The following is a 25,942-nucleotide window of genomic DNA, read 5'->3' as shown; positions in this document are numbered from 1 at the left end:
GTAAACTAAAAGGAAACAAGAGAAAATGAATAGAAAGGAATATTAGTCCCACCATGTTCTCCTGGGTGGAGGTCCTGTCCCTGTCCTATGCCTCCATCCTCCCTCCTGGCTGCTTGCACACATTTTTTGGCCCTTTCCAACCCTGAAGGAGTTCTTACTGCATCACAGGTACAAAAATACATACAAATGTGGAGACGGTGCTGCACATGCTTCACCACTTAGTCCCCCATCATAAAGTTAGTAGTTCCTGCAAGTCTAGACAGCTCAGCCACAGTTGGAGCGCTGGGTTCATGTTAGCAGCAGCCAGCGAGGTCGGGTTGGCTCCAGGGACGGACCTTGTTGGCTGGTCAGGATAATCATTTGCCAGAGGGGTGAAGCAGTTTGAGATGGAGAGCTGCTGTAGTTTGACTCAGTCATATGTTTCCTTTGACAACCACCTCCATCCTACCTGGACCTCTGGTGTCTGCTGATGGTGAGCATGTTCGTCCAGATGGCAGATAATCAGATTGTTGAGTTAGGATGTAGTGGAATCACCAGCAGCCACTTCTTCACTGCAGAGGAACTTTGAAGTTGTCTTTGGAAGGAAAAGCTAGCTTCTTTTCAGAAAGGTCTGTTTTTCATTGAAGTTTGAAACAGCATCTCAATTTCCCTACCCTCGAGATACTTTGCATTTATTATGCTGTGGAAACACTTTATTTCATTCTATTGTTTGGACTGCTGATGAAAGTTGTGAAGTATTGTGGACTTATGAATAGGCAATAGGCAGCAAATTCCAACTGTGCCTTTCTGCACTGAATTCATTTGTGGTTTCTCATTAGCAATCTTCAAAAAAAAAACTCAAATGTGTTCCAAAGAGACAAAACAATCTCATGGATTCTGCTTGCTCAGGCTGGTTTGTCTTTGGGTTTGCTTGGGCTTAAAGCTTCCGGCAGGTTCTCTGTCTAACTGATGGCAGCTGTTTACCACCGAACTGTTTAGAAGCTTATTATTAGAGTGTGAAGCTTGTTATGAGGCCATGTGAGAGACTCGTTACCCGCTAATTATTTCTGAGGAGCTGCCTGGCAAGTCTGAATGGTAATGAAGAGAGAGAATCAGAGTGATGCAGTACAGCAGGAAGATGGAGCTGTTACACAGATGTGTCAGATAGTTTTACTCTGCATTTTACCTGATGGAAATTACAGTTCAGTGGATTATGTCTAAATTTCACTACAGTTTGTGGCCATATGGGTGTGATGTGATATATATATATATATATACACTATATTGCCAAAAGTATTCACTCACCTGCCTTGACTTGCATATGAACGTAAGTGACATCCCATTCCTAATCCATAGGGTTCAATATGATGTCGGTCCACCCTTTGCAGCTAGAACAGCTTCAACTCTTCTGGGAAGGCTGTCCACAAGGTTTAGGAGTGTGTTTATGGGAATTTTTCACCATTCTTCCAGAAGCGCATTTGTGAGGTCACACACTGATGTTGGACCAGAAGGCCTGGCTCTCAGTCTCTGCTCTAATTCATCCCAAAGGTGTTCTATTGGGTTGAGGTCAGGACTCTGTGCAGGCCAGTCAAGTTCATCCACACCAGACTCTGTCATCCATGTCTTTATGGACCTTGCTTTGTGCACTGGTGCACAGTCATGTTGGAAGAGGAAGGGACCAGCTCCAAACTGTTCCCACAAAGCTGGGAGCATGGAATTGTCCAAAATGTCTTGGTATGCTGAAGCATTCAGACTTCCTTTCACTGGAACTAAGGGGCCAAGCCCAGCTCCTGAAAAACAAGCCCACACCATAATCCCCCCTCCACCAAACTTTACACTTGGCACAATGCAGTCCAACAAGTATCATTCTCCTGGCAACCACCAAACCCAGACTCGTCCATCAGATTGCCAGATGGAGAAGCGTGATTGGTCACTCCAGAGAAGGCGTCTCCACTGCTCTAGAGTCCAGTGGTGGCTGCTTTACACCACTGCATCCCACGCTTTGCATTGCACTTGGTGATGTATGGCTTGGATGCAGCTGCTCGGTCATGGAAACCCATTCCATCAAGCTCTCTGCTGAAGCACTGTTCTTGAGCTAATCTGAAGGCCACATGAAGTTTGAAGGTCTGTAGCGATTGACTCTGCAGAAAGTTGGTGACCTCTTGGCACTATGCACCTCAGCATCCACTGACCCCACTCCGTCAGTTTACGTGGCCTACCACTTGGTGGCTGAGTTGCTGTCGTTCCCACACACTTCCACTTTCTTATAATACAACTGACAGTTGACTGTGGAATATTTAGGAGCGAGGAAATGTCACGACTGGATTTGTTGCACAGGTAGCATCCTATCACAGTTCCACGCTGGAATTCACTGAGCTCCTGAGAGCGACCCATTCTTTCACAAATGTTTGTAAAAGCAGTCTGCATGCCTAGTGCTTGATTTTATACACCTGTGGCCATGGAAGTGATTGGAACACCTGATTCTGATTATTTAGATGGGTGAGAGAATACTTTTGGCAATATAGTGTGTATACATACATATATATATATATATATATATATATATATATATATATATATATATATATATATATATATATATATATTATGATAAATCTGCAATAAATCTGCAAATTAATGTTTATTTGCTGTTTCACAGGTCCTCATGTGCAATTTTTGTACTTAAATTTATATTTACATGTGTTTTTTTAAAGACGACACATCAGTTTCACTCTCCACTTCATCACTTGATATATTTTTAATATAAAACAGTGACTGGAGCAGTTTTTAATTTCTCTTGATTTTGTCCACATTTGAGTTGTTGATGCATTCAGATCCATAAAGCTGAATAATGGAGAGACATGATGTTTTGTCTCTCAGTTTATATCACTCAGTACAGCCCTGCACTGTTGAGTGTTATTGTCCCCAGAGTGTCTCCTTTTCTAGACTGTTGATGTTGGAACCTACTGTCTGGCTGCCACCAACATGTTTGCTCTTTAAATAGCAGTGCCTCCACTGTCCATCCTCTATAACTAGTTCTTGCTGTTATCCTTATTTTTCACTTGGAACTTGTTCCTTTCTTTTCTAATATTCTTTTTTTTCCAGCCTTTTTTTGTAAGCGCTAACATTTTATCCAGTCCAAGCAGCCTTTAATGAGACTGAACATACTGTTAATGTCTGCAGTGTATATATTTTCCCGTTTAGGTGTGTCAGTGTTTGTGTATGCAAGTGAGAGCAATGCCTCTAATAGGTATTATTTGATTGGTACTTTCCGCCCTGTCAGTGTGTCCTCATTACACTATACTTTCTATATGAAATAGGCAGTGGGTAGAAGATTGAAGGACCCTGTAACAAACCAGTGAGATGCAGATAATGATAAAGATAAAAATATATACAACAAATAGTAATACCACAAGTGAAGTGTTGGCTTTACAGATTCTACTGAGGTGGCTGTGTTTCTGTACACTGTGGGATCAAGTTGACCACAATCATTCATGGTGGGTGTTTTTTGTCTTATCATTACCCAACTTCATTGACTGTGTATCATTTGTAACTGACTTAGTTGTGCTTCCTACTATTCCCAATGAATAAAGGAAGAATTGTCTCGCACCTCACAGGCTATGCTTTTTATGCATACCACATAGGACAGAAATAGCCCCAGCTCAAGTCCTGAATTTCTTCTTGTTCCAACTGGAGGATCTGAGCCAGACCAGAGCCAAGTGATGTGGACCTACAGATCAAACAAAGGTCTCTGCTGGATGAGAAACCAGATTTATGTGGCTGAATAATTCCTGATATTCCTGCAGAGTGAGAGGTGATATTTCTTTAGTAAGTTCTCTGTATCATGTAGAGGGCTTCTAGATCTGCTGTGCGAGATAAAGCTTTATGTTATGCTAAAACCAGATTCAGGTGATATCACAATGATTAAACTAAATCAAACTGTGCCATAATTGCAGATGTCATAAGTAGCAGATCATTTTCTGTTTCTAATGAAACAATGTTATTCAGATATTGTTCACTCTTGACGTGACGCCTCTTCACTTGCCTGTTGCTGCTCTTAGACGTGTGGTAAAACAAGAGATGCTTTAAGCGCATTCATCTCAAACTGCTTTGTACTTCAGTATTATTGCACATAATGTGGACATGTGAGAATAGAGAATACATCACACCTTCTATACAAACATCTATCATTTTACCCGATCGATTAGGGCACAACCAACACACCTACCATCAGCAGTGACTATAATTTTCCAGAACTAGAAAAGCACTCATAGAGCGCAGTACTTCGCTGAGGCTGTTCATTCCCCCAGATGGCATTGTCAGAAATGCAGCATTTTAAAAAAATTTTTTTTAGAAATGCAGCATTTGTTTATTAGTTATTGATGATTAGAAATCATGGTAACATTGAATCTGACCATTTAGAATAGATGTACCCACAAACAAAATGACCTTGCGCTGAGCACAGGTGTGTGTTATGCATGTGTATGTTATGGTACCAAATGACCTAAATATGTAGCGGGCAGCAGAAATTGATGGGACTCAGAAACACCCCACAGTTTAATCACTCGTTACTTGCATCATTTCTGATGGATAAGTCCCGATGAGTCTGCAGCGGTCGATTTGTTGTAGGATTGCAATCATGTGATTGTCAGCAGGCAGCTGGTGTAGTGTTCACTTGTAGTCATAGTTACAGTGACACCGTGCCGCTATCTCACAATTATATAGAAATCTTTAACAAATCCATGGATCCAGACTATAAGCTGCATCACTGCCAAAATCTAATCACTTGGTTGAAAATTTCATCCAAATCCGTGAGTCGGTTTTTGAATAATGTTGCTAACAGACAGACAGACAGACAGACAAACGAATGCCGATCGTAACATAGCTCCATCGCTTTACTTGGCGGAGTAACAACAACTGCACAAGGGCTTAGTTGTTATTCTGAACTCTCTGCTCTCACTGTGATTATGGCAGGAAGTAATCGCTGAGTGATGATAAGGCAATGATTTCTTATGCAAAGGTTGCACCTTTGCTGTGTTAAATTACAGAAAAAAAGACTCGTCCTTGGTGTTCTGGCTGAACCCTCTGGCTCAGGAAGCTGTGTTCTCCTTTTAACCTTTTTCATTTGATTAAGAGGGAAAACAGTGTTTGACCTGCTCTGTGGGGAGGCAGGCCAGCAGCTGGGATTTGGGCCAGAACAGCAGGAAACTGAGCTCAAGTGGAGGAGCTGCAAAGCCAAGGGTGGTGAAGGTTCACACGCACGCACGCACGCACGCACGCACGCACGCACGCACGCACGCACGCACGCACGCACGCACGCACGCACGCACGCACGCACGCACGCACGCACGCACACACAGATGTTATATACACACATGCATGTACGTACATATATTACTCTGAGTATGCAAGAGAATGCACCAAAACATACACTTGCAGATAATATGCACACAAATGCAGGGACACACACATGCTACTGTGTCTCACTGCACACAGAATACAGAAATATTGTTTTATGGCGGACACAGGCACTTACATTATGAACAGAAACACACAGACATTAGGAAAAAGATTCATATTTCCTGACAGTTATTCGAGAAAGTAAAAACTAAAATATCCTAAATTGTTATGCCTTTTTTTGTTATGATGTTGATGATTTCAGTTTATAGCTCATGAAAATCAGAAATCCAGTATCTCATGATCTTAGAATGTTTCATTTAGTGTACATTACTATTCAGATAGTATACATACTGTGTATCTCTCTAGTTCAGTACAAACAACCACAGTCATGGGGAAGACTTCTGACTTGGAAGTTGTCCAGAAGATGATCACTGATGTCCTCCACAAGATGCAACAGAAGGTCATCGCTGAAAAAGTTGGCTGTTGGCAGAGTGCTGTAATGAGGCATATTAATGGAAGGTTGACCAGAAGGAAATAGTTTGGAAGGAAAATGTGCACAAGCAACAGGGATGGCTGCAGCCTCGAGTAGATTGACAGGACAAGTTGATTCAAGAACTTGTGAGAGTGTTACATTACTGAAAAACAGATCTGGATGAAATTTTCAGGGAAAGTCAGAAACTCAAGGACCAAGTGATTAGATTTTGGCAGTGATGCGGTTTATTGTCTGGATCCACGGATTTGTTTCTGTATCATTGTGAGATAGCTGCACGGCATCAATGTAACTATGACAAGTGAACACTACGTCAGCTGCCTGCTGACGATCACATGATTGCAATCCTACTACAAATCGACTGCTGTGGACTTATTAAGACTTATCCATCAGAAATTATACAACGACTGAACAGCCTTGGCGGAGTACTGCACTCTCTGAGTGCTGTTGTTCTTGTTTAACAATGTTCCAATTGTTTCAGATGGACTTGTACATCAGTACATCTATGGACCAGACACCACACATTTAAGCTGTTTATACAACAAAAAGGAGCATAGAATTGGATAGAATAGACCTGTGCAATTCAGACAGCATGCCTCACAGAGGTGTGCTGCAGGTCCCCCAACCTAACCCTAACCTAAACGGGGAATATTTCTTCAGCAGATAGTACTTCTAATTAAAACTATTCACATTGTGGATTGTCCAGATTAACAGTTCAATTCAATTCAATTCAATTCAGTTTAATTCAATTCAATTCAGTTAAATTCAATTCAATAAAGTTGAACTGAATTGATTAGTGGGTCCTCAATCGCTCGTCTCCAATTAGTTCAGAACGCTGCTGCACGTCTTTTAACTGGCACAAGAAAGTTTGAGCACATTTCACCAATTTTAGCTTCACTCCACTGGCTGCCCGTCCATTTTAGAATTCCTTTTAAAATTCTTTTATTTGTTTTTAAATCCCTAAATGGTCTTGGCCCTCCATACCTCTCTGAGCTTCTACACTCCTATACACCAAGCTGATCCCTCAGGTCAGCTGACCAGCTGCTTCTGAAGGTGCCCAAAACAAGGCTGAAGCTCAGAGGGGATTGAACGTTTTCTGTTGCAGCTCCAAAACTTTGGAATGAACTGCTGCTGCACATCAGGCAGGACTCCTCACTGTCGAATTTTTAAACCTTTCTTAAAACCCACCTCTTTTCTTTGGCATTTCATGCCACCTAGGTTTGTTGTTCCCATGTGCACTATATTGTATCTGGGATGGGCAGTCCAGTCTGTTTAGTCTATTTATCGTTTATGTTTTATTGTGTATTTTGCTTTTAGCTCTATTATTTTTATCTAGTTCTACTGTTTTTATCATAGTTTTATTATTTTTATCTTTTGATCATGTTTTTACTCTTCTGTACAGCACCTTGGTCAACTCTGGTTATTTTGAAGTGCTTTATAAATAAATTTGATTTGATTATTTATATAGCTACAGGTTATAAAAAGGTTTTATTACCCTAACCCATGATAGAGCACCAGACTTTAAACTTTTCACCAGAGAAGGCAGTAAATATTACTCTTTAAAGCTGATATACAATTCTGACAGCTGACGTTCTCATTAGTTTTTAAATAACTATTAAATTACTGTTTGTAATTGTGGCTTAGTGAAGGCAGATTGTACATTGCTGGTGCATCAGCTGCGAACTGTGCCAAGAAGGAAAAGTCACAGAAAGTATGACAGCATATGCTAACTGTAAAGCCTGTATTACTGAGGACTCCAGAGCACAAAGTGTTTCCGTCTTCTAATCTGAGATAAGACTGTGCACTTGTGGTACTCAAATCCTGAGTACTTCTAAAACTTTGTTTTAGATCTAAAAGAATGAATGACGTGCTGGTAAAACAGCAGTGCCTACAGAACCATGTTGTAACTTTGTGAGCTGCTGGTTTGATTGCTCTGTCCTGAAGTGTCCTTGAGAAAGATTAAACTCCAGACAGCTCTGGAGCTGCTGCTTGCTATGCCTGGCCTATGACCTCCCTGTGGAGAAGAGTATGAGGAAAGTCAATCCCTTCTATGACATTTAGTCCTGTGCAAACGTTTCAGGCACTTTAGATGTTTAGCCTCTTCTCCATCATCATTGTGAAGGAGAATTCACCAAGTGCTGGATTGTTCACCCACTAATAGGGAACGTGAGCTGGGGTTAGACCGTCGTGAGACAGGTTGGTTTTATCCTACTGATGATGTGTTGTTGCAATAGTAATTTAACTCCTGATAAGGCAGGAGTCTGAGGGCTGTTTAATGGGTTACTTACCAGGTATGTTGAGCCTGAAATCAGAATTTTCAGGGACATGACAGCGGCTCTGTTTCAAACTGCTAGATCACCATGGTGACTGATGCTCTAGAGGAGGGTCTGACGCACTGAGAGACACTGAGCGGGAAAATCTAAATATTCATTTACACTTTTAACTCTTTTCTCCCAGCATTCCTCTCTTGGATAATCTACAGTAATAGGGCTTTTTACGGAAAAACATTTTTATATTTTCCATAGCTCTCTATTATAACAACCTGTTCCTCTTGACTGAAAATGGTGACACACCCACACTGAAGACTCCATCTTTCATGTGAGCACATTCAGAGCCTGATGAAGAGAATCTGGGTAACAAAGAACGACTGATACCTGTTATCTCTGATTTGGGTTTTAGGTTTTGCCAAGCACGCTAACACAACCCTCGGGCAACCCTCTGATCTGTTCCAATTCATTGTGCAGCATGAACAACAGCCACTAAGACATATTCAATTTTAGTCATTTTGCTACAAATATATTTACATTTTACAGACACCCCTATCTCCCAGAAAGAATGTTTATCTATAACTAAACTGCATTTTCAATTAGGGAAACGTATTTTCCCCTGGTAGGTAGCTGAATGATGTAGTAAGAAAACATTTTCATTTTCACAAAGCTACAAAGCTTCCATCTAATACATGGCAATGGCAAGTTTTTTTGCAAGTCATCTCAATATGCTGCACATTAATAGACAAAATAAAGACAAAAAAATATAAAAATGAAATGAGTATGATGCCCACCGTAACTAAAATGCAGAATCAGAATCACTAAAATGCTTTAGTGATTGTGCACCTTATATCACACAACCACATACACTACCGTTCAATAGTTTGGGGTCACCCAGACAATTTCATGTTTTCCATGTAAACTCACACTTTTATTCATGTGCTAACATAATTGCACAATCATCAATGAGCCTTTCAATGCCATTAGCTAACACAATGTAGCATTAGAACACAGGAGTGATGGCTGCTGGAAATGTTCCTCTGTACCTCTATGGAGATATTCCATGAATAATCAGCCGTTTCCAGCTAGAATAGTCATTTACCACAAGTTTTCTTTCAAAAATAAGGACATTTCTAAGTGACCCCAGATTTTTGAATGGTAGTGTATGTTGATTGGTTGGCTGAAAGGAGTGACAGGTGGAAAGCAATACAATAATTGGCAACATGCATTAATCATCCACCTTATTAATTAACGTAGAAATAATATCGTGCCCCCACATGACCTCTGGAAGTGTCCTGTGGTGTCTGGCATGAGGATGTTGGTGTTGGGTCCTGTTGGTGTGTGTTTCCCTTGCATTGTCAACTATGTTCCAGTGCAGTTTAATTCTAAAGAAACTGAATTTCTGAGAGACTAGGCTCATACAAAAGCTATCCACCAGGGAATTGTAACTAAACTATTGGTGTAATGAAAATATAGTTCTATTTAGCAGAATTTTAATTAGACAACCCAGCAATATATACATGTCTCTTTCTCAGAGTGTAGCAGAGGATGCACATAGATCAGCCTAATTACCAGTACATAATTATACTATTGTACAATAGGTAGAGAGCCACATTACACTGTAGCCGCTTCCTCAGCTGTTATGAAGGCATTTTCAAGAACCTCTTGAGAGCATGCACGCAGCCCGATGCACCAGCAGCCATCTCACACACTGAACTGCATTGACATTCAGAAGCTAATGCTGCTGGCTGCCCGATCATGATGGATTCAGGTGGAGAGCGGAAAAGCCTCAGTGTTGCCAGAGCCCTCATGCATTTTTTAAAAAAGTGACTGTTGCAGCAGTGCGTTGTGGTTCTGAGAGGAGTGAGTCTGCGTTACACAAGCCCCAAAGCAAAATACATGGAAGCAAATGCATGACAGGTCTCTCAATATCCCTGTTAGGCAACTGTTAAATAACATATGAGTGATGGCAAAGTGATGTATTTGGGTTTTTTTTTTTTTTTTGAAGCATGCAGGGGAAGTGAGCAGCTAAAAAGTTTTATGTACAAAAGGGTCAAATTCTGTCTTGGTCTCTAGTCAGGGATCATGATTAGACCAACAAAAAACAGGTGTCTTTTATGATGCTATGGGTTTTATTGGTTTAATATTGTGTACTAAATTGCAGAATGTGCATTTGTGCACTAAAGATTTAATTCATGCCTGCAGTTATATGTGTGAATGGACGACAAATGAGACACACTATGCTTATCCAACAACAGATGCAGTGCACATCCAATACAAATTACTCTTGGGACAAAACCGTGAAGGATGGACACATCGAAAGACAGCAGATGAATTTAATGCACGTCATCCAAGGAGGATTCCACTTGGCTTTTCCAAAGGTGGCTAAAAAGGTTGAAGAAATGAGCAGTGTCATGGACAAACCCTGTTCTGGACGACCAAATGTATCAGCTGAAACTGAAGAATTGTTCATAGCTAAAATTTATTCTAGCCCCCCAAAAATCACTTCCCTAACCCTGTCTTTAGATATGTCCATCGTTCATGTCCACTGAAAAGTACCAGTTCAACTCTTTCTTATCTGTGGAGGCAAAAAAGTATAGTTAATGAGATTTCCTATGTATCCAGACTTTATGGACACCCTGTTTATCAATACGCTACTTTCATATATTTGTTGCAACTAAAACAGTCCAAAACTTTTCAGTCTCTGTTGGTATAATTGCGAAATTTGTCCAAATGTCAAACTGGCCTTGCGTTACCTTCTGGTTGTAAACACCTGCTTTAATCGTCTTTTCCACTTCACTTTTTCTGACTCAGTTGATTGTTTTTACCATATGCTCCCAACTGCAGCGTAGTTACAACTGTCCTCTACTGCAGGACTCGCATTAGGTCTCACAGGATTTCTTTCCTAATGCGTCCCACCTCAATAAAATGTGATTTGCTTCAGGAAGTAGAGTCTATTCTGAAGCACTTGTAGGTGGGACATCTCAAATTTCGAGGTGGGTCTGTCAGAATCAGACAATTCTGCAAAATACGACAAGCTGAACTATCGAGGCATGTTTTAGAATGTGACTGGCACTAGTGGAGGGTAGTTATTTGGCTTAAACACACAAAATCATTGGTTTGGTCCTTTAATGAAACTTGGACTGTAGGTGTAAATATTGAGAATGTGGTGGAAGCTTAGGTAGGCTGGAGTAAGATGACGTTGCAAAGAAACATGTCCTGCTCCCCTTTTATCACTGCTGTAATTACCACGTTACATTTCTCCAAGAAAACAGCGATAACAGCTTCCTCTGCCCACAGCAATCTGCTAGCTCGCACATTTACCTCCGCCTTCCTCCTCTTCTCCTGCCCCCGACACACACAGTCTCATATCAGTTCCTTTTTTTATTCCTCCGATATATTAGTCTCTCACAAACGCACAGAACCTCGCTCTCATAAAACCTCGCTCATTAATTCAATGTCTTGTAATGATTTATTTTCTTGATCATCGCACAAATGCAGACAGAATCGCTTTTTCTCCGTCTTGTGAAAAATCTTTGTCTCATATCAATTTCTGTGTCCATCTCCTTGTTCTCTTGTGGTAAATGGTTTGACATAGAGTCTGTCTTGGTTGCCGTTTTGAGTGTTGACTTGCAGCAGCTGTCTGAGATCCTTCCACTGTTTATCTTGGAGATAATGATCATGCTTCAGGATGAGTGGACCAACTCATCGCAGCCTTTTATTGCCTCAACAACAGCAGTGTGGATATTAGATTTGACTATTACTAAGAGATACAGTATTAGAGATCCACATATTTAAATCATTGTCATACAAGAATCTATGTAAAACTGACATTTGCTGAGTAGCAGAGGATAATTAAGTTAAACATGATATAATGTGAGAGTTGTGCTGTTTTCTTTACAGTAACAGCAGTTTTTGAAAGTGTTCAAATTTAGAGAAAGACTGAAAAAGACAGACATAAATTACACATCATATGATCAGATTAGTATCTGATGTGTGGATTTTGTACATTGCTTTGTGAATATGATCTCTCCTACATTAAATGATTATTATATTTTCCTGTGGTCTCCAAATCTGGGAAGGATTAGAACAACAAAAAAAAGTGCATCGATTTTGCATTGTGAGTTTCACAGCTAAGTGGGGAAAGACATATTATCATTGCCGAGAGCAACTTCAGAGGCTCTATCTCTTACGCAGCAGTTTTTATGTCTCAGCTTTGAATATTATCTGCAAGAGGAGGGCTGTGGGCATTGTTGCTGGCTCCGGCTGTGTAATGTCAAATCGATACCTTGTACGTTTCGGTTTTCACAAATGAAAAATACAAGCAGATTTGATCAATATACAAGAGGGATGTATGACTTGAGGCTTGTACTGCTCTTGTAATACAAGACAGATCCATAGCACAGCTCGCTGGTTGAACAGTTGAGATTAATCTATGAACCCGGATGAAAGTTGGCACAGGTTTGACTCAGTCTTACTGACTGGATAAGTGAGGCAAATATCAAATGTAGATACTTGACAAAGGTTAAGAAATTTTAAAGGTTACAGAAGGACTTAGGCTCACTCTGGAATAGGTCAATAATTAACAACACAGACAGAGTGTCACTCTTCTGTCAGGGAAAAGCTCAAAGGGACAGAAAGACTTCAATAACATTAATTAGTAGTTTACATTTTATTTTATCTATACATTGTTTAACCCTCATTAGGGTCACGCGGGGGGCCGGGACATGATGCAGAGATCTTCTAGCTGCAAGGTGACAATGATAGCCACTGAGCCACTGTGCAGCCTGCAAGAAACCATGTAAAGCTAATTCTTTAGTTTAGAATCAAACTCTCTGTGTTACAGGATTTCCCAAAAGTGAAAACAACTTCCAACTAGTCATTCATGGTTAGCACTGTCGCCTCAGCTAGAAGGTAGAAGATCCTCGGTTCGAGTCCCGGCCTGGGCTTAGGATGTTTCTGCATGGAGTTTGCATGTTCTCCCTGTGCATGCGTGGGTTTTCTCTGTGTTCTCCGGCTTCCTCCCACAGTCCAAAAACATGCTGAGGTTAACTGGTGACTAAATTGTCTGTAGGTGTGAATGTCAGTGTGATTAGTCGTCCCCTGCCTTCACCCTAAGTCAGCTGGGATAAAGTTCAGCGACCCTAATGAGGATTAAGCGGTGTATAGATGATGGATGAATAGATGTTACCAGGCTAAACACAAGATCACTGTTATCAGCTCAATGTCATCTTAAGGCTCTTTATTTACACTGCAAGCCAGTCACTACACCCAACCATTAATCACGTGATTCTGTGTCTGTCCAGCCATGTTCACAGAGGTGCCTCATGATATGACCGCCCAGAGAGGTCAGGATGTGGAGATGGCCTGTTCCTTCAGAGGGGCCGGAAAACCTTCCTACTCACTGGAGATCCAGTGGTGGTACATCAGGAACCATCTTGACTGGATGGACCGACAGCCCTGGACAACTAATGAAGTAAGTTCATAACAGCAACTCTGACTGTCACCTGATGCGAATAGTTTGTAGCTCTTACAATGTCTGTAAATAAACATTGTATCAGTCAGATCCTTCCCTGCTGCGTAGCTAGCTTAAATTAAAGTGTCTTTTTGGTATATAGCAAATGTCCTTTACAGTTGAAGACAAAATTAATGGCCCACCTATGAAATTTTGCATTTTTTTTCAAAATTTTCCCAGGTGCATTTTTAACAGAACAGAGGATTTTCAACATAGGACTTCTATACATACCAGTTTTCTTCAGAAAGCATAAATTAATTGTTTTTGCACACAATAAAAGAATAATTTTAGAAAAATAAAAATTATAAGAGTCAATATTGTTAGCCCCCTGAAGAATTGACCTTTTTATGAAGCCAAAGCACAAACCACTGTTGTGCAATCACGTTTTAACTTTGTAATGCTCACAGCTTGTAATCAATCAGTCAGTCATGTTAAAACTGAGGGTTGTCCTACACTTTACTCACAGTATAAAAACTTCCTTAAGGATTTGAGCGGTCACTTGAGGAAGCATAATGCCAAAAACAAAAGAAATCAGTTTAGACTCGAGAAAAAGAATTGTTGATGCTTACAAAGCAGGAGAAGGGTCTACAACATTATCACAGCATTTCCAAGTCTCATCAAGAAATTCAAAGAGATACACACAGTACAGCATAAGTCTGGCAGAGGTAGGGAGTGAAAGATTTCAAAGACGATGGACAGAAAACTTATGAGAGATGTGTCTAAATATGATAAACAATCACCAGAACACTACTTAATGACTTAGCCAAGTCAGGAATTGTAGTGTCAAAGAAGACAGTCACTAGAGCCCTGCACAAAAATGGACTGTGAGGATGCAGGCCAAGAAAAACTCCACTTCTACAGAAGAGACGTCTTCAAGCCAGACTGAAGTATGCTGAGGACAATCTGGAGAAAGATTATGAATACTGGAAGCGTGTCCTTTGGTCAGATGGAACCAAACTAGAGTTTGTTGCTTATATTTCAGAGAAAGAAGGGAGAGGCGTATAACCCAAAGAACACTGTCCCCACAGTTAAACACGGTGGTGGCAGTATTATGCTGTGGCAATGCTTTTATGCGTCTGGAACTGGGAATCTTGTCAAGGTTGAAGGAATCATGAAGAAAGAAGGATGTATGAGGATTTTAAAGGAAAACCTCAAGCAGTCTGCTGCTAAACTGGGTCTGGGTCGTGGCTTTGTCTTCCAGTATGACAACCACCCAAAACATACGTCACTCCTGGTGAATAATTACCTCCAGAAGACCAAAGGGAACGTTATTGACTGGCCTGCACAAAGCCCTGACTTGAATCCCATTGAAAATCTTCGGGGTCAACTGAAGACCAAGGTCCATGCCAGAAGACCATCAAATCTGAAGGAGCTTGAGAGACTTGCCAAAGAAGAATGTGCTGGGATTCCTCAGGAGATGTGTCAGACACTTGTTACAAACTACAACAAACCACTGCAAGCTGTTATCCAGCAAAAAGAAAACATAATTGACTATTAGCATCAAGGCGGGGAATGTTTTGACCCTGGTAGTTTTTGTTTTTTGTTAAATAATTTTGTTTCTGTGTGCAAATGTTATGCTAATGTAATGCTAATGTAAGCATCCAAAATAAAACTAGGATGTTTTGTTTGCCAGGGGGTAAAATCATAAAAAGAGGGACATTTCATGTCATGACAAATTTGAGTCCAATATTAAATATGGTATTATTATTATTGTTACATTATTTGCTAGATGTTCATGGCCACTTGGCAGCTTTGTCAGTCTTCTCTTTGGTGATGCATAGAGGTGCTGATGAGAGCTGGTCAGACTGACTAATATACAGTAAATGCATATAAATCAAATCCGAAAGAAGGCAAAAAAACTGCGTACATCTGCAGAGTCGGGTAATTTAAGCGCTATGACTGACATTTGTTCCATTATAGAACCACTGACTCTATTAATATAACAAAAATAAAATAGGTGAATTCAGCTATAAAAAAGGAGAAGATGAGCAATAATCCCAAGAAAAACAATATGTTGAAAAACCATTCAAAAAACTGGTAAATCTCAGCTCAGTTAATCCTGTTTATTGTAATGTCAGGTATTACCATTCTGGACTTAACAGTAAGAACACAATATGTGTGCTTTCCCATTTTATGTTGATAATCCCAGTTAAACTATATTAATTAAACATATTAAGATGAAATCATTCTGCTCATGTTTGTTGTTTTTCTAGGTGGCTCCTGAGGAGGAGATGCCAAAGGATGCTACTAAGATAAGTGTGAGTTAAGCTCTATCTTTTGTTATTTTTTGAGACAGCCCTTATGTTTGCCTTGGTGTTATATGAGGAGATGAAGCACCAAATGCTTATGATTACATTGAAATTTCTTGTTCTGAATGATCCACAGATGTTGTGCTTATGCTGTATTACACACAAGGATCAGTGTAGCAGCACTCAGTGCAGTGAACGCTCCAGACGACATTTTAACACGTTCACTTCATCTTCAGTGGCTTTGTGGAATCACAGTGTCAGCCAAAGAGCAGGCAGTGCTGGTGTTTGTGGGTGGTTAAGTGTCCTCCTCATGGGGCATGGCCTGCAGTGCATCATCTTGAGATTCTAATAAACAGTCCTGCATTTTTATGGCTACAACAACAAATCCCAACAATAAACAGTGAAAGAGACAGGCTGGGAGGTAGGCACAACCTTTATATCTCCTCTGGTCTACATACAGGCCTTCAGTTACTAACACAGGTGTAGCGTGAATAGCATCATACGTGGAACCATAATTATAATGTAGCACAAATGTATATATTGTGCAGCGGAAATGTAGTCTCACATGGGAGCAGCAAATAATAATAAGATGTAGTGTAACAGCCTTGCATGGCTGTGCCAAATCACAGAATTAAAGAATATGTAAAATGTGTTTCCTCATGTGGCCGCACCACATGTGTAGACACTAGACTTTGCGACTAAAATTGAGCTTGTTTATCAGAGACACCACCAAATATAAAATTAAATGAAATAATTATTCAGATTAATAATAATTAATCAAATCTATTTGTATTGATCAGTCTTATTATCAAAAGTCGTGAACTCTGATTTCATTGACCTCCAGTTCCCAAACAAATAAATACACAGTAGAACCAATGAGAATTATTCAAAAAACACTTATTAACTAATACAGTAAACAAACAATAAACAACAATGACATAACAAGCAACAAACAGTGAATAAATGAATGAATAAATACAGATAAACAAACTGATTAATTAACTGTGATTGTCACTGGAAGCAGTTGGTAGAGTGGTGGTCAGATTAGAAACACTGTAGAACTGGCAGCCAATTTTAATTTGTAAATTCAACCGTTTAGCGGAAGGAAAGTGATACTTGTGTAGCCTTTGTTGGAGGGAGGGGGAGGCTGCTGCAGGATGTGAAGCTGTGATGATCTGCTGGATGAGTTGGTTCAGGAACGCAGAGACAAGGTGGCACCTTTGCATAGTTGCATTGCAAAAGTGTGGCAAAGTGAAAACACTAAGAGTTTAAGCTTATAGTTACAAAGAAAATGTTGCATTATTAAAGTTATCTTAAGAAGTCCAACTTTAAGTAAAACATAGAGAAACAAAGCCCATCAGCCCTAACTATAAGCTTTGTCAAAAAGGAATGTTTTACGCCTGGTCTTAAAAGTAGAGAGGGTGTCCACCTCCCGAACCTAATCTGATAACTGAAGGCTCTGTCTCCCATTCTACTTTTAGAAATTCTGGGAATTACAAGTAAGCCTGCAGTCTGAGAGCAAAGAGTTCTACTAGGATGATATGGTGCTATAAGGTCTTTAAGATACAATGGAGATTGGTCATTAAGAGCTTTGTATGTCAGAAGAAGGATTTTAAATTATATTCTAGATTTCACAGGAAGCCAATGAAGAGAAGCCAGTATAGAAAAGAATATGATCTCTCTTGCTAGCTCCTGTCAGTACTCTGGCACTTCAGATATGATGTGTTCTTCTTTGATACTGGTCCTGATCAACCTGGTATCACAGATTGAGTCCAGACATTGGGATCATCACCCCAGTGATGCTGAATTTCTTTATTTTGAGGATTTAAATTTGTTCAGTTAACTGTGATATGGACAGTTCTCGGTGTTAGTGAGAGAGAAAGGTCAGGAGATCAGTCTTCTCTTCTCCAGGTGTGGTTTTCCTCACAATTGGCACTTTATTATCAGGTTCTGGTGGAGGTAGGAGGCCTCCTGTTGCCTCCAAGAGGGCCATGAGTGCTCTTTTTGTAGGAAACATCCGATCTGCAGATGTTCCATTTAGGTGTGAATTTCAAATTAAGCTGTCCTCTGAAGTGTTTTCTTACCAAATTTACAGCATTGGGAAAGGGTCTCTGGATTCTCTGTGTGTTGCTCTGGAATGTTCTGCACCTCAGTACGCTACACAGGCAAGTGGTTTACAACAAAAAGCAGGGAGGGCTGTTGACCGAGGAAGCAGCACAGGTATATAGTGACTTAGATTATGGAGTTTTTCCTTCTAATTAACTGTACAAGGAAGCTACTGCACATTCCCCAACCGACTCCCCTGGATAAATCTCTCTGCACTGACTTTATAGCCACAAAAATTACCAACAAATGAGACTTTCTAATCACAGAATCACTGCAATTCAGAGCCTTGCATGTAGAAGCAGCATATGCAAAGTAATAGAGTGTACAGATACATTAACATTGTTGTTTATGTGTCGCAGAAACACACACGTACATAAAGATGAAACCTCTCTCCTTCCTCCCAACAGGCTAACTGCCGCTGATTCACTGTAATGAAAGCACCAGCTGTGGCTTGGTTGACTGAATACGTGGGTGTGTGTGTTTGTATGGGTGGAGCCAAACACAGCAGGCTGTACAGCTGGAAAATCATTATGAGCCCTCGGTATATGATGGATGCTGGCTCACATCCATACAGTCCAGCAAAAAAAAAAGGCAGATGCTCACATATGCAGACACAAAATCACATGTCAGTGCTTTCAAAACAGCCTTAAGTGTTGAGCTTATTTTTATAACTACACTTCTACACATGCAGGGGATGATACCAGCACACATACGCACACAGTCCAACATCTGCATGAGGAGGAAGGTGGGTGACAAATAAAGTTGTATTTATATAGGGTTACTTCATGATGTTCCTAGAAGAACAGGGGTGTCAAACTCATTTTAGTTCAGGGGCCACATACAGACCAATTTGATCTCATGTGGGCCAGACCAGTAAAATCACAACATAATAACCAATAAATAACATCAACTCCACCCCCCCCCCACCCCCCCCCCACCCCCTTTCTTTTCATGCAGAAAAGTACATTCTGAAAATGGTCACATTTTTAATGAACTATCTTTTCACAAAACACTATGAATAAGCTGAAATACAGGAGTGATTTCAGCTCCACATTAAGGCTGTAGTTCTCCTCTTCTTTCGTTGTAAATATCACTTCTTGCATCTCTCTTTATAAATATATGCTAAGCTCATTTTTCTTTTTAAGCACAGTAAAACCTAATTTATTATACGTAACCATAAACCGTTTATATGAAACAGATAATCTATATAAAAAATGTTCAGAGGGTTGTAAACACATAAATCTCGTTTGACTGAATGTGAGTGCAAGAAGGATGCTAATACCACCAAAGGAATAGTTTGACATTTTGAAATAATGTGAATATTTGCATACTTGCTAAGCGCTAGATGAGAAGATCAATACCGTGGTCCTGTCTATTATGTTGTCTTGTCCGCTGTTTGTACGGTATATCTTGGTTTTATTCTATCCCAGCTGACTTAGGGGGAAGGCAGAGGACACCCTGGACAGGTCACCAGTCTATCACAGGGCTACACAGAGACAAACAATCACATTCACACCTGCGGATAATTTAGAGTTACCAAGTAACCTCAGCATGTTTTTGGACTGTGGGAGGAAGCCGGAGAACCCAGAGAGAACCCACACATGCACAGAGAGAACATGCAAACTCCAAGCAGAAAGATCCCAGGCCTAGGCCGGGACGTAAACCGAGGATCTTCTACCCTCTAGCTGAGGTGACAGCACTAACCACCGAGCCGCTGTGCAGCCACAGAAACAACAACAAAATGAAAAATAAACACAGCAATGATCTCCATTATCCCTCTGAACTCCAAGCAGTTTTTTCAGAGAGATCTTTCAAATGTCTTTTGTGCAGAATGTCACAGTTATAATTTCATGAATTATTAAAATTGAATTCTTTGGAATGATTATTTTATAAAATTTGAAAAACACCTGGAATCGACGCGCATGATTTCCACACAGTAAAAACTCTACATACTAAACATATTACATTACTTACATTTTTCATTTGTTTTTATCTGTCATCTTCTTCTTCCATCTGCTCCGTGGAAACTCGGCCTGCAGGTCAGATAAAATTCCCAGAAATGTCAAGAAGCAGTAACTAACTTTATTACACTGATTTACTGTGACAAATTGCATGTATCTAATAGTTCTTTTTTGTACCCCGTTCAAGAATTATAGGGAGTGAAAGGCACTAACAATCAGTACAAGTGGTGAGATGCATGACCGTGAGTGCATTCACTTTCTCACTAGTCCTCTGACTTGATGGCCAGGCAGCTTGACTGACTGAGCTATCTGTGACAGAGTAGAAATAAGCTTTTTTGTGTTACAAAGTAAAAGCTTTTTTTGTGCGTGTGATTTATTTTTGCTGTGACACTGCCGATATTTCATTTTGAAGGCTCCTCTGCAGCTGCATATACAAAAAAAGGGCAAAGACTACGAGGGACAAGCTGGCAAACACGAGGTGATTCACAGACAGGGAGAAACACAGGACAGTGAAGAAAAGATGGAGAGAAAAAGAACATACAAAATCAACAAAAACCCAAGCCCAAAAACATTTACATGGTAAACCGAGGTTGATTTGACATCTAGGAGTTAGAATGAATGTGCGTGAAAGGAAAAAGACACCCAATGGCATATTCAGAACTGTCTTTCAGGAAGATATGAAGAACATGCTGTAAATTATTTCATTATTTAGCAACAAAAGAAGAAAACAGATTTTTTTGCTGGAAAATAGAAGAATTTTAAATATTTTAGCTGAAAGCATGAGTGTTTTTTTTTTTTTTTTTTTAAACATTTTCAAAATATGAAATATTTTCTTCCACTTCAAAATTAAAATTGTATAAAAATTGCAACCTTGTTTAATTTAGAACATTCGGACAGGAATTTCTTGGTCTAGTCCCTGTACCAGGTTCAACATACTCAGAGTCTTTTCGTTATCTGACTTAAACCCAACAACTGCAGTCAGGCTAAGGGGTCACATGAAGCTACCTATCAGCTTGATAAGCCAACCCAGGGTTTCTCAGTATAACTGTATGACCAATCACAAACATAGACTGGAGCTGCAAAAGCAAACTATAACCTTAAACCACTATAAGGAGTTTAGAAATATAATACAGACTTAAAGGTAACTGCTTTCAGCCTAAGGAAGGAAGGAAAGCTGCAAAAACTACAGGCTGTGTGAATGTGTAATAAATATGCTCTTCAATATCACTGTCTTGTGTGTATAAGTAGTTCAGGTGTAGGTTTATTATTCAAGGTTCAATTTAAGTAACACTATGCATCACAAGTTTGTAGAACAAAGTCACAGATGTAGTTGCTTAACACTGATCACAAAAAAGTAAAAACAATCAAGTAATGAAACTATCTTCATGGTGATGTGTGCGATGAATTCAGTAATCTTACATTCAGTCTCATTCCTTGGGCATGTAAGGCAATTTTAGCTTCATTCTTCAGCTGCTTGGTGGTGGTGTAATGGTTTAAATCTTTTAAAGTCGATAAGCAGGCTGGAAGGCATCTGTTTCTGTTTTAGGATTATGTTGCTCGGCAGAGACAGATGAAACACTGACATAGTTTTGAAATTGCTTGCAGCTCTAAAACCTTTGACTTTGTCCTCTCAATATCTGTACACTGAGCTCTGCAGGATCTTCCAGGAATGGTGATGCTGTTTTCCATCAAAACTGATTGGTCAGCAAACCGTGTTACCTCGAACATAACTTGCTCAGGAGCAGGTTAAGCGTTCAGCACAAATAACATGGGAATAAGAAGGGAACCATTGTTGTAGTCCTAAAAACCCAGAGTTAAACCTGAAGTTCTCTTGCTAACATCAAATCCTGCATCATAGTACAGACCTCTGGTTGACCAGCAGCTTATGCTGGCTGGTACTTAAACCCATTCATCAATTTACAGCTTCTACTGCAATGCATTTTAGATGCAATGCTAACCATCATCCTGTAGTTTGTAATTGCCACTTGTGGGCACAGTGGCTTCTGTTTGGAAAAAGGTATGTTGAGCTTAATTTCTTCCACAATCTCACCATAATCCTTTGCTTTTCTTTTCTGTTATGCTTATCCTTATCCTTACCAGGTTGTTAAAGTCGTAGGAAGCAACATCTCTCATAAACTCCGCCTCTCCCGAGTCAAGCCGTCTGATGAGGGCACCTACGAGTGCCGCGTCATTGACTACAGTGATTACGCTGGGGCACGTCACCACCACGTCAGAGCCTACCTACAGGTGGTGCCAGAGAGTGACGTCGTCAGCAGCAACCACAACGACAACTTCGAGGCTGTGGATGACACCAAGAGGGGAGTGGGATTCGTCGACGATGACGAGGTGGAGCCTCATGGTGGCGCCAAAGAGCACAGCCACCACCAGAACCATGGGCACCACCAGGAGCACGGCAAGCGGCCTTCATCACCCACCCACCATGGCCACAGCCACGGCGGCAGCAGTCAGCAGCACAAGGCTGGCAGGGAGCTGAGGAAGAGGCACATGGACAGTAACCACAGCCACAATGACTGTATCAACGAGCCGAGCTGTGCGCCATGAGTGATAGGTTACACAAGGATTACATAACACGATGCGTGTCACAGCATTAAAAAGCTATTCTTCCCACACAGTGCAGGCCTGCACACAAATACAGAACCCCTGGAAATGTACAGTATTAAGAGCACAGTGCTGTAAACTGTGCAGGAAACGTAGCTTTTTGTTGCTGTGCATGGGTCAAGGTTGGACTGCTCACTGTCTGTAAAGCCTGGCTTCACGACATTCAGCAATGGGGGCTGGGGTGTAGATCTAGGCAGCTCCACTGTTTGTGGTTTCGGGCACCAAAAAAAAAAAAAAAAAAGAAAAAAAAAGAAAGAAAAAAACCCTCCCAAAAACAAAGACTCTTGTCTTACTATTAACCCGCGCTCTGCTCCTTCTTGTACTTTAGATACTGTAAATGACACAATCTGCTTTGACGCCCATACTTCTTCCACTGCCTTACTCTTGTCGTTTCATACACCCTCAGAATAATACACCTTTTTTTGTAACTGGGTCTGTCCCCAGTAAAGAAAAAACGTGTTCCTTTCATTCTGAGAGTGCACTGAATGAAACACAGCTGAATTCTTTCCGTGACTTCTTAGCTTTAAAGCACTAAATTCATCACATATTTTTTGTGTATTCAATAATGGTCATGAAAATGGTGCAAAAGTTGTATACACCCTAATATTCAGCAAGTTATTTCTCCCTGTGTTTGCTCAGATAGAAACATGCTTTCTCCAGCTGGAATTCATCCATGTCCCAGAGTGGCAGGGCTCATCAAGGACAGATGCGGTCGCAATTCATTTCAGTCCGAGTAAATACAGTGGTAATGTAGAAAGTGTGGGATTTCAACTCAAAGAACATTCACAGGCTGTACTTTCTCCACAATATGTTTGAGTTCATGAATTTGCAGTCCATCAGAAAATATGATTTTTGTTCACCCTGCCTTGTGCTGCAGGTTCAATCATTCATGGCCATTCAGGTTTAGAGAAATCAATGGAATTGTTCCATGTGGACTTTACCCATTTGGAAACCCATGAAAAGACCCAATCCACGCCACTAAATTAACAATCTGATTTGGTGTGCCTCTGAATCCTGACGATAAATAAATACAAGAAATGTGATCTTGCTACAAGATACTGTCAATGAAGAGCAGGGCTGTGTTCCTGACTACGATGTTTGCTCATCAATTATTCAAAAAGCCTCAATCCTCCCCACAACAAGCCTCTAATCCACTCTCTGTATATATGACTGTATAATATGAAATAAAGTTAGTGCATGTTCAGTAATTTTTTCAACAAACTTTTTCAACCAACCATACACAAAGACAGTGTGTTAGTTCAGGATATTTTTTGTCATTTATTAAGTTGATTCATTAAAAATATTGTCTGTTCCTTCTGAATCTTTTTCTACTTTAGAAATCTTGTCAACTAGATCTATTTTTTTCTGTTGTTTTATTGCCCTCCAAAAGTGCTGTACAGACAGATGAATGACACATTCTCTTCATAGCTGCTCAGAAAAGGGGTTTCCTTAATGTATCTTAGTACTTACGCAGTGTTTCTACTGTATGTGCAGGACTGTAAACATGAGTGTTACTATATTTTAATGAGCCTGAACATGCGTGCAACTTGGGTGGAAAAGGCCTGGGAGGGCATTTTCCTCCTGCCGTTAACGATGGAAAGAACTCAATGATAATCTCTTTGCTTAGACGCTTATGTGAAGCTCAAGCCCTGTCTGTTACGGTGATGGAGGCATTCTGGGTAATCGTTCACTCTGAAGGGATCAATTAGGACAAAATGAATGTGGGTAACATACTGGATAAAGCCTTGAGCAGTGAGGGTGAGAAGTAAAGGCTGTTAGTGAAACACTGAAATTGACTGTCCATTCTGCCTCAAAATATAGTCTTGCGTCTCAAGACCACGAGCAGTTCTCCTTTGCTCCACAGAAACAACAGCGCTTCTGTTATTGTGGGTTGCAGGAGCAGTGATCGGTGGGATTGTTTTTTTTTTTTCAGCCAGTAACTTTGATTTAATGTTTTGTAAAGAGATCACTGTTGAAAAAAGAGGGAAAATGTACATTTCTTCTAGAATGTTTGGTCTCACACTAAGTGTATGCCTTTATCAAATGAAATAAATTGTATATGAAACAACAGTGAAAATTGGGTAATCTTATCCTTGATTCAGAGATGTGACAGCTTACTTTTCTTTCAGCCCCCCCAAAGAGGCTCTGCACATTTATATCTAAGCAGGTATCGGAGGTGCTTTCACAGCTCTGTTCACTGTCACCTGTGGTTTAGTTTTTAGCCTTTGCTCTGTCTGTGTGTGTGTGTGTCCGTGGGCATTAAGCAGAAACTGTGTTAGGCAGTTGTGTAATAGGTGCTGCCAAAGCCCCCTCCCATTGCTGTTGATGACTAATGGTGCTATTGTCAGCACTGGCAGCAGGATAAATAGCAACAGCACAGGATGAGATAAAGAGGCACTGTGTGCCATGCTGACTAGCATTAAGTCAGGCCAGCTAAATACAAAACACTTGGCGATCTTGTTTCCCCACACCAGAGGCCTCATACATTCATTATGGAGCAGTGAGGTGGGGCTCCTCTGGTAGTCGACTTTCCGTTTCCGTCATTTACACAGACCCTGAACCCTGCAGTGACCAGACCGGTAACAATGATAGATTGGTCAGTGTCTCTGTCATGATGTCTTCGATTTGTCCACAACAACACCACCTGTGCTCTAACAGGGCAGAGGTCCTCCATCCTTTGTATAACAACACTTGCCATAGAATTCCTAGAAAATTGGTCTAGTTACATCTATTCCTCTGTGTAGGAAACATGGAAACTGTAGGAAATTCCATAGAGCCCAAAAACAATATGTTAACTGTCTCTCAAATCCACAGGCTCTTGCTGAAGACATCAGGCTTTGAAAATGACCCACAAACACACAGTACAGTTTCATTGTACAAAGGATAAGCTTCATTAACAGCTGCAACTCTAAAAAGGACCGTGTATTACTTAGTGGATACAGCTTTAAATAAAATAATACAATGGGAATAATGCTTCTTAAATGGGAATAATAAGTTGAATGAGTTAAGAATAACAGGTACAGAAAAACAAGATATTTGTGTCGTACCTTACTGAGTACTTAATGCTTAATTACCGAGTAGTGTCTTTATGGGTAATTAAGCAAGAAAGTGGGAAACATAATTTCTATCCATCCATCCATTATCTATACATCGCTTAATCCTCATTAGGGTTGCAGGGGGGTTGGAGTCTATCCCAGCTGACTTAGGGTGAAGGCAGGGGACACTCTGGACAGGTCACCAGTCTATCACAGGACTACATATAGAGACAATCAATCACACATATAGACAAACAATCACACTCACAGTCACACCTATGGACAATTTAGAATCATCACTTAATCTCAGCATGTTTCTGG

General features: G+C 40.4%; 2 protein-coding genes across 2 annotated transcripts in view; one reads left to right on the top strand and one right to left on the bottom strand.

The window, feature by feature from the left end:
- Positions 1 to 24,656, top strand: part of LOC111571774 (V-set and transmembrane domain-containing protein 2-like protein) — an 80,947-nt gene extending 56,291 nt beyond the window's left edge. Inside the window, exons 2-4 of the mRNA XM_023275105.3 lie at positions 13,443 to 13,612; positions 15,865 to 15,909; positions 22,068 to 24,656. Coding sequence (XP_023130873.2) covers positions 13,443 to 13,612; positions 15,865 to 15,909; positions 22,068 to 22,529 — 677 coding nt within the window. The 3' untranslated portion in view covers positions 22,530 to 24,656. The remainder of the gene's footprint in view (positions 1 to 13,442; positions 13,613 to 15,864; positions 15,910 to 22,067) is intronic.
- Positions 12,867 to 25,942, bottom strand: part of tti1 (TELO2 interacting protein 1) — a 49,097-nt gene continuing 36,021 nt past the window's right edge. Inside the window, exons 15-16 of the mRNA XM_055013175.1 lie at positions 19,981 to 20,039; positions 12,867 to 12,923 (exon numbers count right to left, since the gene is read on the bottom strand). Coding sequence (XP_054869150.1) covers positions 20,003 to 20,039 — 37 coding nt within the window. The 3' untranslated portion in view covers positions 12,867 to 12,923; positions 19,981 to 20,002. The remainder of the gene's footprint in view (positions 12,924 to 19,980; positions 20,040 to 25,942) is intronic.

This window comes from Amphiprion ocellaris, chromosome 8 (genome assembly GCF_022539595.1).
Source record: "Amphiprion ocellaris isolate individual 3 ecotype Okinawa chromosome 8, ASM2253959v1, whole genome shotgun sequence".
NCBI classification, from domain to species: domain Eukaryota; kingdom Metazoa; phylum Chordata; class Actinopteri; family Pomacentridae; genus Amphiprion; species Amphiprion ocellaris.
The sequence above is the reverse complement of the archived record's forward strand: the minus strand, read 5'-3'. Positions and strand labels throughout refer to the sequence as shown.